The sequence below is a fragment of the Bufo bufo genome, chromosome 4, assembly GCF_905171765.1.
Source record: "Bufo bufo chromosome 4, aBufBuf1.1, whole genome shotgun sequence".
Classification (NCBI taxonomy): Eukaryota; Metazoa; Chordata; class Amphibia; order Anura; family Bufonidae; genus Bufo; species Bufo bufo.
This window is the reverse complement of record NC_053392.1, coordinates 633357071-633373171: the sequence shown is the minus strand read 5'-3', so window position 1 is coordinate 633373171 and position 16101 is coordinate 633357071. Positions and strand designations below refer to the sequence as shown.

The following is a 16101-nucleotide window of genomic DNA, read 5'->3' as shown; positions in this document are numbered from 1 at the left end:
ATCTGTGGACGTGACAGACATGTGGACAGCTATCTGTATGTGTGACAGGACTAGCGTGTCCTTGGACGTAACAGTGTTCTACATCACTATACCGGCACAGTGTTCTACACCGATATACAGGCACAGTGTTCTACATCACTATACAGGCACAGTGTTCTACATCACTATACAGGCACAGTGTTCTACACCACTATACAGGCACAGTGTTCTACACCAATATACAGGCACAGTGTTCTACATCACTATACAGGCACAGTGTTCTACACCCCTATACAGGCACAGTGTTCTACACCACTATACAGGCCCAGTGTTCTACACCACCATACAGGCACAGTGTTCTACACCACTATACAGGCACAGTGTTCTACACCAATATACAGGCACAGTGTTCTACATCACTATACAGGCACAGTGTTCTACACCCCTATACAGGCACAGTGTTCTACACCGCTATACAGGCACAGTGTTCTACACCACTATACAGGCACAGTGTACTACACCACTATACAGGCACAGTGTTCTACACCCCTATACAGGCACAGTGTTCTACACCACTATACAGGCCCAGTGTTCTACACCACCATACAGGCACAGTGTTCTACACCACTATACAGGCACAGTGTTCTACACCAATATACAGGCACAGTGTTCTACATCACTATACAGGCACAGTGTTCTACACCCCAATACAGGCACAGTGTTCTACACCGCTATACAGGCACAGTGTTCTACACCACTATACAGGCACAGTGTTCTACATCACTATACAGGCACAGTGTTCTACACCGCTATACAGGCACAGTGTTCTACACCACTATACAGGCACAGTGTTCTACACCACTATACAGGCACAGTGTTCTACACCCCTATACAGGCACAGTGTTCTACACCGCTATACAGGCACAGTGTTCTACACCGCTATACAGGCACAGTGTTCTACACCGCTATAAAGGCACAGTGTTCTACACCGCTATACAGGCACAGTGCTCTACACCACTATACAGGCACAGTGTTCTACACCACTATACAGGCACAGTGTTCTACACCGCTATACAGGCACAGTGTTCTACACCGCTATAAAGGCACAGTGTTCTACACCGCTATACAGGCACAGTGCTCTACACCACTATACAGGCACAGTGTTCTACACCACTATACAGGCACAGTGTTCTACACCGCTATACAGGCACAGTGTTCTACACCGCTATACAGGCACAGTGTTCTACACCGCTATACAGGCACAGTGTTCTACACCGCTATACAGGCACAGTGTTCTACACCACTATACAGGCACAGTGTTCTACACCCCTATACAGGCACAGTGTTCTACACCGCTATACAGGCACAGTGTTCTACACCGCTATAAAGGCACAGTGTTCTACACCGCTATACAGGCACAGTGTTCTACACCACTATACAGGCACAGTGTTCTACACCGCTATACAGGCACAGTGTTCTACACCGCTATACAGGCACAGTGTTCTACACCGCTATACAGGCACAGTGTTCTACACCGCTATACAGGCACAGTGTTCTACACCCCTATACAGGCACAGTGTTCTACATCACTATACAGGCACAGTGTTCTACACCGCTATACAGGCACAGTGTTCTACACCACTATACAGGCACAGTGTTCTACACCACTATACAGGCACAGTGTTCTACACCCCTATACAGGCACAGTGTTCTACACCACTATACAGGCACAGTGTTCTACACCACTATACAGGCACAGTGTTCTACACCTCTATACAGGCACAGTGTTCTACACCGCTATACAGGCACAGTGTCCTACATCACTATACAGGCACAGTGTTCTACACCGCTATACAGGCACAGTGTTCTACACCGATATACAGGCACAGTGTTCTACATCACTATACCGGCACAGTGTTCTACACCGATATACAGGCACAGTGTTCTACATCACTATACAGGCACAGTGTTCTACACCGCTATACAGGCACAGTGTTCTACACCCCTATACAGGCCCAGTGTTCTACACCACCATACAGGCACAGTGTTCTACACCACTATACAGGCACAGTGTTCTACACCAATATACAGGCACAGTGTTCTACATCACTATACAGGCACAGTGTTCTACACCACTATACAGGCACAGTGCTCTACACCGCTATACAGGCACAGTGTTCTACACCGTTATACAGGCACAGTGCTCTACACCACTATACAGGCACAGTGTTCTACACCGCTATACAGGCACAGTGTTCTACTCCGCTATACAGGCACAGTGTTCTACACCCCTATACAGGCACAGTGTTCTACACCACTATACAGGCACAGTGTTCTACACCACTATACAGGCACAGTGTTCTACACCACTATACAGGCACAGTGTTCTACACCGCTATACAGGCACAGTGCTCTACACCGCTATACAGGCACAGTGTTCTACACCGCTATACAGACACAGTGTTCTACACCGCTATACAGGCACAGTGTTCTACACCGCTCTACAGGCACAGTGTTCTACACCGCTATACAGGCACAGTGTTCTACACCGCTATACAGGCACAGTGTTCTACACCGCTATACAGGCACAGTGTTCTACACCGCTATACAGGCACAGTGTTCTACACCGCTATACAGGCACAGTGTTCTACACCGCTATACAGGCACAGTGTTCTACACCGCTATACAGGCACAGTGTTCTACACCGCTATACAGGCACAGTGCTCTACACCACTATACAGGCACAGTGTTCTACACCGCTATACAGGCACAGTGCTCTACACTGCTATACAGGCACAGTGTTCTACACCGCTATACAGACACAGTGTTCTACACTGCTATACAGACACAGTGTTCTACACTGCTATACAGGCTCTCTGCAGACAGGAAATCGCTGTTGTTTAACACGATTCTTCACAAATAATTTATGATCGGATCAAATATTTTGGGAAAATTCGCCAAACCGTTTGAATCGAATTTTGGAGAAATTCACTCATCTCTAGTTACAACCACCTTGTAATCCAGTAGCTGTGGTCATGCTTACACACTATCGTAAATGCGCCAGCCTATGCGCACTCCCACGGTCCCGGCCACCAGAGAGAGAGGAGCCTTTCCTAGAATGTGCAAACTCGACCACCGTTGCTGGATTACAGGATGGTCGTAACCTTGGAAACGAGATGTGTGTAATGTGATGGAAAAATGAGTCCAGCCAGCAAAGGAGGCAACATGGAGAATCACAGTTAATAAGTGCCTGGAATTACCCTGCAGCTACGTGATAACTGCCATCTGCTGAAGTCGGAGAACCCCTTGTGACACAGTGAGAGGTTTGGTCTGGAAAAACAGGTACTTTCCTCCCAGCATGTGCTGCTGGGCTGATTTACAGCCAGGTGAGGTCAAATACTGGACCGGATTTTAAGTGCCGCTCTGGGTTTCGGCAGCACCTGGCTGTCCTTAAATAGGCAGCTGGGCTCAGAAGCCATGTCTCTGTGTTGGGATCTGGGAGCCTTGTGTCTGGATGAAGGCTTGCTACCTGTTTGGCGTGAAAACAGGTTGGTGCTGCTACGCTCAAGGACTCTTTGAGGCAGAATTGCTGCATGCTGTGAATTACCACCAACACCGCAAGGTGACTTTTTACTTGTTTATGACGGCTTGTTTTGTCACTTGCCTAAAGTGTGAATAAAACACTGCACTGTTTGATCCAAAGAACTTGTTGTTGAGACAAGTAGAGCCCCCGACAGAGTGGTGAGGTGGGAACAGCATTAGTCGTCAACACAGTGGCTCAGTCACACAATGAGCCTCCAGTGGCTTGATGACTATCTCTAGCTATTGATAACTTCCTAGCTGTACTAACTCAGTGAAGGAGTTATAATAGCATCCCTAGAAATCTAGAAAAGTGAGGGGTTTCATAGCATCCCTTCAGGTCCGGGGCCAATGATATCCTAGCATGCAAGAGGTATTGAGTGGGTATTACAGGTATATAATCCTTGGAGATCTAGAGCAGTGAGGGGATAATGATAACATTTCTAATGTCTAGGGGAGTGAGGATATCATAATATTCCTGGTGGTCTGGGTCAGTGTGGGGGTAATAATTACAGTTCTAGTATGATACTGCAGAGAGGGCATAATAAAATCCTCGGAGGTGTAGAGCAGTGAGCGGGTAATGATAAGATCCCTGGAGATATACAGTGAGGATGTAATGATGACACTCCTGGTGTTCTTGGGCAGTGAGGGTATAATTGGAACATTCCAGGAGGTCTATTGTGGTGAGGAAATAATGATAACATTGCTGGAGTTCTAGAGGAATGAGAGGATAATGATAACCGTGATGGAGGTCTAGAGTAGTGATGGGGTTAAGGACTGCATTCCTGATTGTTTAGTGAAGTTATAGGTTATTGAAAACATCTGATGTGGTCAAAGGGAGTTAGGGCTAAAATAAAGTTAGGCTACTACATAGTGGACATAGAGAAGCCACCCTATAGCTACAGTGGGCCCCCTCCCCACTCTGGCTTTTGTGCTACAGAACAGACTAGGTGACCTGACCACCCCTGCACCTATGTCTGTATTATGGGGGTCCTGCTCACTCCAACTCTCTGTCCATAAAGATGTCTGAGCAAGGCCTGCAGACCATCCTATGCATCTGGGCAATATCTTGGGAAACACAAGGCCACCCCACGCTTTAGATCTATTAGATTCATGAGAGATCAAACACTTTATAACAGATGAGCCTCCCCTTGCCTGAGAATGACTCCACAATATAGATTATAACTATTTTTCTTCTGTGCTTTAGGTTTGGACGTAGATCGATGCTACTTCTTTCTTGGGTCCTGTCTCTGGTCTTCGGGGGACTCTCTGCGGCTTCAGTATCATACCCAATGGCTGTCATTTGCCTGACACTATCCGGATTATCTCTCTGTGGAATGCACGGCATTGTGATAGTCCTGTGTAAGATTTCCTGGAGCGCACTCACACCGGAGAAATATCAGTACAGTCAGGGGAAAGGGGGCACTTAGAGTAACTAACCAAGATATGGCAATCCATACTGTAAGTTACAGTTCAGAACCCCAAGATATATACATGAAGTGGGCACAGCCCAATGTGAGGAACATCTGATGGAACAAACAAAAACGTAGGGGATATTAGGATGGAGGGTGAAAAACTAGAGGAAAAAGTAAGAAGCCATGATTAGGAACAGACGGACCAAAAGGTGGGGATGCAGTAGTCATTCAGTCCGTAGTCTAGTATAAATGCTGCGGTCAATCAGTCCATAGTTTATTGTAAAAACTTCAGCCAGTCACTTCACAGTGTAGTGTAAGTGCTGCAGTCAGTCCATAGACTGGTGTAAAAACTGCAGTAAATCAGTCCATAGTCTAGCTGAAGAAGTGATCAGACCTCAGGTAGAGCGCTAAAAGTGATAGTACCGCAGGTAGAGCACTAAAAGTGATAGGACCGGAGGTACATCGCTAGAAGGGATAGGACCGCAAGTACAGCGCTAAAAGTGATAGGACTGCAGGTAGAGCGCTAAATATGATAGGACCGCAGGTACAGCGCTAGAAGTAATAGGACCGTAGGTACAGCGCTAGAAGTGATAGGACCGCAGGTACAGCGCTAGAAGTAATCGGATCGCAGGTACAGCACTAGAAGGGATAGGACCGCAGGTACAGCGCTAGAAGTGATAGGACTGCAGGTAGAGCGCTAAATATGATAGGACCGCAGGTACAGCGCTAGAAGTAATAGGACCGTAGGTACAGCGCTAGAAGTGATAGGACCGCAGGTACAGCGCTAGAAGTAATCGGATCGCAGGTACAGCACTAGAAGGGATAGGACCGCAGGTACAGCGCTAAAAGTGATAGGACTGCAGGTAGAGCGCTAAATATGATAGGACCGCAGGTACAGCGCTAGAAGTAATCGGATCGCAGGTACAGCACTAGAAGAGATAGGACCGCAGGTACAGCGCTAGAAGTAATAGGACGGCAGGTACAGCGCTAGAAGTGATAGGACCGCAGGTACAGCGCTAGAAGTGATAGGACTGCAGGTACAGCGCTAGAAGTGATGGGACCGCAGGTACAGCGCTAGAAGTGATAGGACCACAGGTACTGTGCTAGAAGTGATAGGACCGCAGGTACAGCGCTAGAAGTAATCGGATCGCAGGTACAGCACTAGAAGAGATAGGACCGTAGGTACAGCGCTAGAAGTGATAGGACCGCAGGTACAGCGCTAGAAGTAATCGGATCGCAGGTACAGCACTAGAAGGGATAGGACCGCAGGTACAGCGCTAAAAGTGATAGGACTGCAGGTAGAGCGCTAAATATGATAGGATCGCAGGTACAGCGCTAAAAGTAATCGGATCGCAGGTACAGCACTAGAAGAGATAGGACCGCAGGTACAGCGCTAGAAGTGATAGGACGGCAGGTACAGCGCTAGAAGTGATAGGACCGCAGGTACAGCGCTAGAAGTGATAGGACCGCAGGTACTGCGCTAGAAGTGATATGACCACAGGTACAGCGCTAGAAGTGATAGGACCGCAGGTACAGCGCTAGAAGTGATAGGACCGCAGATACAGCGCTAGAAGTGATAGGACCTCAGGTACAGCGCTAGAAGAGAGAGAGCACATGTACAGCGCTAGAAGTGATAGGACCGCAGGTACAGCACTAGAAGAGATCAGAGCACATGTACAGCGCTAGAAGTGATAGGACCGCAGGTACTGCGCTAGAAGTGATATGACCACAGGTACAGCGCTAGAAGTGATAGGACCGCAGGTACAGCGCTAGAAGTGATATGACCACAGGTACTGTGCTAGAAGTGATAGGACCGCATGTACAGCGCTAGAAGTGATAGGACCTCAGGTACAGCGCTAGAAGAGAGAGAGCACATGTACAGCGCTAGAAGTGATAGGACCGCAGGTACAGCACTAGAAGAGATCAGAGCACATGTACAGCGCTAGAAGTGATAGGACCGCAGGTACAGCACTAGAAGAGATCAGAGCACATGTACAGCACTAGAAGTGATTGGACCGCAGGTACAGCGCTAGAAGTGATAGGACCGCAGGTACAGCACTAGAAGAGATAGGACCGCATGTACAGCGATAGAAGTGATAGGACCGCAGGTACAGCACTAGAAGTGATAGGACCGCAGGTAAAACGCTAGAAGTGATAGGACTGCAGGTACAGCGCTAGAAGTGATAGGACCACAGGTACAGCGATAGAAGAGATCAGATCTCAGGTACAGCGCTAGAAGTGATAGGACAGCAGCTACAGCGCTAGAAGTGATAGGACCGCAGGTAAAACGCTAGAAGTGATAGGACCGCAGGTACGGTGCTAAAAGTGATAGGACCGCAGGTACAGCGCTAGAAGTGATAGGACCACAGGTACTGCGCTAGAAGTGATAGGACCGCAGGTAAAACGCTAGAAGTGATAGGACCGCAGGTACGGTGCTAAAAGTGATAGGACAGCAGGTACAGCGCTAGAAGTAATCGGATCGCAGGTACAGCGCTAGAAGTAATCGGATCGCAGGTACAGCACTAGAAGTGATATGACCACAGGTACTGTGCTAGAAGTGATAGGACCACAGGTACAGCGCTAGAAGTGATAGGACCGCATGTACAGCACTAGAAGTGATAGGACCGCAGGTACAGCGCTAGAAGTGATAGGACCGCAGGAACAGCACTAGAAGTGATAGGACCGCAGGTACAGCACTAGAAGTGATAGGACTGCGGGTACAGCGCTAGAAGTGATAGGACCGCAGGTACAGCGCTAGAAGTGATAGGACCACAGGTACAGCACTAGAAGTGATAGGACCGCAGATACAGCGCTAGAAGTAATCGGATCGCAGGTACAGCGCTAGAAGTGATAGGACCGCAGGTACTGTGCTAGAAGTGATATGACCACAGGTACTGTGCTAGAAGTGATAGGACCACAGGTACAGCGCTAGAAGTGATAGGACCGCAGGTACAGCACTAGAAGAGATAGGACCACAGGTACAGCACTAGAAGTGATAGGACCGCAGATACAGCGCTAGAAGTGATAGGACCGCATGTACAGCGCTAGAAGTTATAGGACCGCAGGTACAGCACTAGAAGTGATAGGACCGCAGATACAGCGCTAGAAGTGATAGGACTGCAGGTACAGCACTAGAAGAGATAGGACCGCAGGTACAGCGCTAAAAGTGATAGGACCGCAGATACAGCGCTAGAAGTAATCGGATCGCAGGTACAGCACTAGAAGGGATAGGACCGCAGGTACAGCACTAGAAGTGATAGGACCGCAGATACAGCGCTAGAAGTAATCGGATCGCAGGTACAGCACTAGAAGGGATAGGACCGCAGGTACAGCGCTAAAAGTGATAGGACCGCAGGTACATCGCTAGAAGGGATAGGACCGCGCTAAATATGATGGATCGCAGGTACAGCGCTAAAAGTAATCGGATCGCAGGTACAGCACTAGAAGAGATAGGACCGCAGGTACAGCGCTAGAAGTGATAGGACCGCATGTACAGCGCTAGAAGTTATAGGACCGCAGATACAGCGCTAGAAGTGATAGGACTGCAGGTACAGCACTAGAAGTGATAGGACCACAGGTACTGTGCTAGAAGTGATAGGACCGCATGTACAGCACTAGAAGTGATAGGACCGCAGGTACAGCGCTAGAAGTGATAGGACCGCAGGTACAGCACTAGAAGTGATAGGACCGCAGGTACAGCACTAGAAGTGATAGGACTGCGGGTACAGCGCTAGAAGTGATAGGACCGCAGGTACAGCGCTAGAAGTAATCGGATCGCAGGTACAGCACTAGAAGTGATATGACCACAGGTACTGTGCTAGAAGTGATATGACCACAGGTACTGTGCTAGAAGTGATAGGACCACAGGTACAGCGCTAGAAGTGATAGGACCGCAGGTACAGCACTAGAAGTGATAGGACCGCAGGTACAGCACTAGAAGTGATAGGACCACAGGTACAGCACTAGAAGTGATAGGACCGCAGATACAGCGCTAGAAGTGATAGGACCGCATGTACAGCGCTAGAAGTTATAGGACCGCAGGTACAGCACTAGAAGTGATAGGACCGCAGATACAGCGCTAGAAGTGATAGGACTGCAGGTACAGCACTAGAAGAGATAGGACCGCAGGTACAGCGCTAGAAGTGATAGGACGGCAGGTACAGCGCTAGAAGAGATAGGACCGCAGGTACAGCACTAGAAGTGATAGGACCGCAGATACAGCGCTAGAAGTAATCGGATCGCAGGTACAGCACTAGAAGGGATAGGACCGCAGGTACAGCGCTAAAAGTGATAGGACTGCAGGTAGAGCACTAAAAGTGATAGGACCGGAGGTACATCGCTAGAAGGGATAGGACCGCGCTAAATATGATAGGATCGCAGGTACAGCGCTAAAAGTAATCGGATCGCAGGTACAGCACTAGAAGAGATAGGACCGCAGGTACAGCGCTAGAAGTGATAGGACCGCATGTACAGCGCTAGAAGTTATAGTACCGCAGGTACAGCACTAGAAGTGATAGGACCGCAGGTACAGCGCTAAAAGTGATAGGACTGCAGGTAGAGCACTAAAAGTGATAGGACCGGAGGTACATCGCTAGAAGGGATAGGACCGCGCTAAATATGATAGGATCGCAGGTACAGCGCTAAAAGTAATCGGATCGCAGGTACAGCGCTAGAAGTGATAGGACCGCATGTACAGCGCTAGAAGTTATAGGACCGCAGATACAGCGCTAGAAGTGATAGGACTGCAGGTACAGCACTAGAAGAGATAGGACCACAGGTACAGCACTAGAAGTGATAGGACCGCAGATACAGCGCTAGAAGTAATCGGATCGCAGGTACAGCACTAGAAGGGATAGGACCGCAGGTACAGCGCTAAAAGTGATAGGACTGCAGGTAGAGCACTAAAAGTTATAGGACCGGAGGTACATCGCTAGAAGGGATAGGACCGCGCTAAATATGATAGGATCGCAGGTACAGCGCTAAAAGTAATCGGATCGCAGGTACAGCACTAGAAGAGATAGGACCGCAGGTACAGCGCTAGAAGTGATAGGACCGCATGTACAGCGCTAGAAGTGATAGGACCGCAGGTACAGCGCTAGAAGAGATAGGACCGCAGGTACAGCGCTAGAAGTGATAGGACGGCAGGTACAGCGCTAGAAGTGATAGGACCGCAGGTACAGCGCTAGAAGTGATAGGACTGCAGGTACAGCGCTAGAAGTGATAGGACCGCAGGTACAGCGCTAGAAGTGATAGGACCACAGGTACTGTGCTAGAAGTGATAGGACCACAGGTACTGTGCTAGAAGTGATAGGACCGCATGTACAGCGCTAGAAGTGATAGGACCGCAGGTACAGCGATAGAAGTGATAGGACCGCAGGTACAGCGCTAGAAGTGATAGGACCGCAGGTACAGCTCTAGAAGTGATAGGACCGCAGATACAGCGCTAGAAGTGATAGGACTGCAGGTACAGCGCTAGAAGTGATAGGACCGCAGGTACAGCGCTAGAAGTGATAGGACTGCAGGTACAGAACTAGAAGTGATAGGACCGCAGGTAAAACGCTAGCAGTGATAGGACCACAGGTACAGCGATAGAAGTGATAGGACCGCATGTACAGCGCTAGAAGTGATAGGACTGCGGGTACAGCGCTAGAAGTGATAAGACAGCAGGTACAGCGCTAGAAGTGATAGGACCACAGGTACAGCGATAGAAGAGGTCAGATCTCAGGTACAGCGCTAGAAGTGATAGGACAGCAGGTACAGCGCTAGAAGTGATAGGACAGCAGCTACAGCGCTAGAAGTGATAGGACCGCAGGTACAGCGCTAGAAGTGATAGGACAGCAGCTACAGCGCTAGAAGTGATAGGACCGCAGGTACAGCACTAGAAGTGATAGGACCGCAGGTACAGCGCTAGAAGTAATCGGATCGCAGGTACAGCACTAGAAGTGATATGACCACAGGTACTGTGCTAGAAGTGATATGACCACAGGTACTGTGCTAGAAGTGATAGGACCACAGGTACAGCGCTAGAAGTGATAGGACCGCAGGTACAGCACTAGAAGTGATAGGACCGCAGGTACAGCACTAGAAGTGATAGGACCACAGGTACAGCACTAGAAGTGATAGGACCGCAGATACAGCGCTAGAAGTGATAGGACCGCATGTACAGCGCTAGAAGTTATAGGACCGCAGGTACAGCACTAGAAGTGATAGGACCGCAGATACAGCGCTAGAAGTGATAGGACTGCAGGTACAGCACTAGAAGAGATAGGACCGCAGGTACAGCACTAGAAGTGATAGGACCGCAGATACAGCGCTAGAAGTAATCGGATCGCAGGTACAGCACTAGAAGGGATAGGACCGCAGGTACAGCGCTAAAAGTGATAGGACTGCAGGTAGAGCACTAAAAGTGATAGGACCGGAGGTACATCGCTAGAAGGGATAGGACCGCGCTAAATATGATAGGATCGCAGGTACAGCGCTAAAAGTAATCGGATCGCAGGTACAGCACTAGAAGAGATAGGACCGCAGGTACAGCGCTAGAAGTGATAGGACCGCATGTACAGCGCTAGAAGTTATAGGACCGCAGGTACAGCACTAGAAGTGATAGGACCGCAGGTACAGCGCTAAAAGTGATAGGACTGCAGGTAGAGCACTAAAAGTGATAGGACCGGAGGTACATCGCTAGAAGGGATAGGACCGCGCTAAATATGATAGGATCGCAGGTACAGCGCTAAAAGTAATCGGATCGCAGGTACAGCACTAGAAGAGATAGGACCGCAGGTACAGCGCTAGAAGTGATAGGACCGCATGTACAGCGCTAGAAGTTATAGGACCGCAGATACAGCGCTAGAAGTGATAGGACTGCAGGTACAGCACTAGAAGAGATAGGACCACAGGTACAGCACTAGAAGTGATAGGACCGCAGATACAGCGCTAGAAGTAATCGGATCGCAGGTACAGCACTAGAAGGGATAGGACCGCAGGTACAGCGCTAAAAGTGATAGGACTGCAGGTAGAGCACTAAAAGTGATAGGACCGGAGGTACATCGCTAGAAGGGATAGGACCGCGCTAAATATGATAGGATCGCAGGTACAGCGCTAAAAGTAATCGGATCGCAGGTACAGCACTAGAAGAGATAGGACCGCAGGTACAGCGCTAGAAGTGATAGGACGGCAGGTACAGCGCTAGAAGTGATAGGACCGCAGGTACAGCGATAGAAGTGATAGGGCCGCAGGTACAGCGCTAGAAGTGATAGGACTGCAGGTACAGCGCTAGAAGTGATAGGACCGCAGGTACAGCGCTAGAAGTGATAGGACCACAGGTACTGTGCTAGAAGTGATAGGACCACAGGTACTGTGCTAGAAGTGATAGGACCGCATGTACAGCGCTAGAAGTGATAGGACCGCAGGTACAGCGATAGAAGTGATAGGACCGCAGGTACAGCGCTAGAAGTGATAGGACCGCAGGTACAGCGCTAGAAGTGATAGGACCGCAGGTACAGCTCTAGAAGTGATAGGACCGCAGATACAGCGCTAGAAGTGATAGGACTGCAGGTACAGCGCTAGAAGTGATAGGACCGCAGGTACAGCGCTAGAAGTGATAGGACCGCAGGTACAGAACTAGAAGTGATAGGACCGCAGGTAAAACGCTAGAAGTGATAGGACTGCAGGTACAGCGCTAGAAGTGATAGGACCACAGGTACAGCGATAGAAGTGATAGGACCGCATGTACAGCGCTAGAAGTGATAGGACTGCGGGTACAGCGCTAGAAGTGATAAGACAGCAGGTACAGCGCTAGAAGTGATAGGACCACAGGTACAGCGATAGAAGAGGTCAGATCTCAGGTACAGCGCTAGAAGTGATAGGACAGCAGGTACAGCGCTAGAAGTGATAGGACAGCAGCTACAGCGCTAGAAGTGATAGGACCGCAGGTACAGCGCTAGAAGTGATAGGACAGCAGCTACAGCGCTAGAAGTGATAGGACCGCAGGTAAAACGCTAGAAGTGATAGGACCGCAGGTACAGCGCTAAAAGTGATAGGACCACAGGTACAGCACTAGAAGTGATAGGACCACAGGTACTGTGCTAGAAGTGATAGGACCGCATGTACAGCGCTAGAAGTGATAGGACCGCAGGTACAGCACTAGAAGTGATAGGACCGCAGGTACAGCACTAGAAGTGATAGGACTGCAGATACAGCGCTAGAAGTGATAGGACTGCAGGTACAGCGCTAGAAGTGATAGGACCGCAGGTACAGCGCTAGAAGTGATAGGACCGCAGGTAAAACGCTAGAAGTGATAGGACCGCAGGTAAAACGCTAGAAGTGATAGGACCGCAGGTAAAACGCTAGAAGTGATAGGACTGCAGGTACAGCGCTAGAAGTGATAGGACCACAGGTACAGCGCTAGAAGTGATAGGACCACAGGTACAGCGATAGAAGTGATAGGACCGCAGGTACAGCTCTAGAAGTGATAGGACCGCAGGTACAGAGCTAGAAGAGATCAGACTTCAGGTTCACCGATAGAAGTGATAGGACCGCAGGTATAGCGCTAGAAGTGATAGGACCGCAGGTACAGCGCTAGAAGTGATCAGATCTCAGGTACAGCGCTAGAAGTGATAGGACCACAGCTACAGCGCTAGAAGTGATAGGACCGCAGGTACAGCTCTAGAAGTGATAGGACCGCAGGTACAGCACTAGAAGAGTTCAGACTGCAGATACAGAACTAGAAGTGATAGGACTACAGGTACAGCGCTAGAAGAGATAAGAGCACATGTACAGCGCTAGCAGTGATAGGACCGCAGGAACAGCGCTAGAAGTGATAGGACCGCAGGTACAGTGCTAGAAGTGATAGGACTGCGGGTACAGCGCTAGAAGTGATAAGACAGCAGGTACAGCGCTAGAAGAGTTCAGACTGCAGGTACAGCGCTAGAAGAGATCAGAGCACATGTACAGCGCTAGAAGTGATAGGACCGCAGGTACAGCGCTAGAAGTGATAGGACCGCAGGTACAGCACTAGAAGAGATCAGAGCACATGTACAGCGCTAGAAGTGATAGGACCGCAGGTACAGCACTAGAAGAGATCAGAGCACATGTACAGCGCTAGAAGTGATAGGACCGCAGGTACAGCACTAGAAGAGATCAGAGCACATGTACAGCGCTAGAAGTGATAGGACCGCAGGTACAGCACTAGAAGAGATCAGAGCACATGTACAGCGCTAGAAGTGATAGGACCGCAGGTACAGCACTAGAAGAGATCAGAGCACATGTACAGCGCTAGAAGTGATAGGACAGCAGGTACAGTGCTAGAAGTGATAGGACTACAGGTACAGCGCTAGAAGAGATCAGAGCACATGTACAGCGCTAGCAGTGATAGGACCGCAGGTACAGCGCTAGAAGTGATAGGACCGCAGGTACAGCGCTAGAAGTGATAGGACTGCGGGTACAGCGCTAGAAGTGATAAGACAGCAGGTACAGCGCTAGAAGAGTTCAGACTGCAGGTACAGCGCTAGAAGAGATCAGAGCACATGTACAGCGCTAGAAGTGATAGGACCGCAGGTACAGCGCTAGAAGTGATAGGACCGCAGGTACAGCACTAGAAGAGATCAGAGCACATGTACAGCGCTAGAAGTGATAGGACCGCAGGTACAGCACTAGAAGAGATCAGAGCACATGTACAGCGCTAGAAGTGATAGGACCGCAGGTACAGCACTAGAAGAGATCAGAGCACATGTACAGCACTAGAAGAGATCAGAGCACATGTACAGCGCTAGAAGTGATAGGACCGCAGGTACAGCGCTAGAAGTGATAGGACCGCAGGTACAGCACTAGAAGAGATCAGAGCACATGTACAGCGCTAGAAGTGATAGGACCGCAGGTACAGCACTAGAAGAGATCAGAGCACATGTACAGCGCTAGAAGTGATAGGACCGCAGGTACAGCGCTAGAAGAGATCAGAGCACATGTACACCACTAGAAGAGATCAGAGCACATGTACAGCGCTAGAAGTGATAGGACCGCAGGTACAGCGCTAGAAGTGATAGGACTGCAGGTACAGCGCTAGAAGTGATAGGACCGCAGGTACAGCGCTAGAAGTGATAGGACCACAGGTACTGTGCTAGAAGTGATAGGACCACAGGTACTGTGCTAGAAGTGATAGGACCGCATGTACAGCGCTAGAAGTGATAGGACCGCAGGTACAGCGATAGAAGTGATAGGACCGCAGGTACAGCGATAGAAGTGATAGGACCGCAGGTACAGCACTAGAAGTGATAGGACCGCAGATACAGCGCTAGAAGTGATAGGACTGCAGGTACAGCGCTAGAAGTGATAGGACCGCAGGTACAGCGCTAGAAGTGATAGGACCGCAGGTACAGAACTAGAAGTGATAGGACCGCAGGTAAAACGCTAGAAGTGATAGGACTGCAGGTACAGCGCTAGAAGTGATAGGACCACAGGTACAGCGATAGAAGTGATAGGACCGCATGTACAGCGCTAGAAGTGATAGGACTGCGGGTACAGCGCTAGAAGTGATAAGACAGCAAGTACAGCGCTAGAAGTGATAGGACCACAGGTACAGCGATAGAAGAGGTCAGATCTCAGGTACAGCGCTAGAAGTGATAGGACAGCAGGTACAGCGCTAGAAGTGATAGGACAGCAGCTACAGCGCTAGAAGTGATAGGACCGCAGGTACAGCGCTAGAAGTGATAGGACAGCAGCTACAGCGCTAGAAGTGATAGGACCGCAGGTAAAACGCTACAAGTGATAGGACCACAGGTACAGAACTAGAAGTGATCAGATCTCAGGTACAGCGCTAGAAGTGATAGGACAGCAGCTACAGCGCTAGAAGTGATAGGACCGCAGGTAAAACGCTAGAAGTTATAGGACCGCAGGTACGGCGCTAAAAGTGATAGGACCACAGGTACAGCGCTAGAAGTGATATGACCACAGGTACAGCACTAGAAGTGATAGGACCACAGGTACTGTGCTAGAAGTGATAGGACCGCATGTACAGCGCTAAAAGTGATAGGACCGCAGGTACAGCACTAGAAGTGATAGGACTGCAGATACAGCGCTAGAAGTGATAGGACCGCAGGTACAGCGCTAGAAGTTATAGGACCGCAGGTACAGC

General features: G+C 49.5%; 1 protein-coding gene across 1 annotated transcript in view; it reads left to right on the top strand.

The window, feature by feature from the left end:
- Positions 1 to 16101, top strand: part of SLC22A7 (solute carrier family 22 member 7) — a 199027-nt gene that overhangs the window by 34678 nt on the left and 148248 nt on the right. The window contains exon 3 of the mRNA XM_040427668.1: positions 4766 to 4920. Within this exon, the coding sequence (XP_040283602.1) occupies positions 4766 to 4920 (155 nt within the window). The remainder of the gene's footprint in view (positions 1 to 4765; positions 4921 to 16101) is intronic.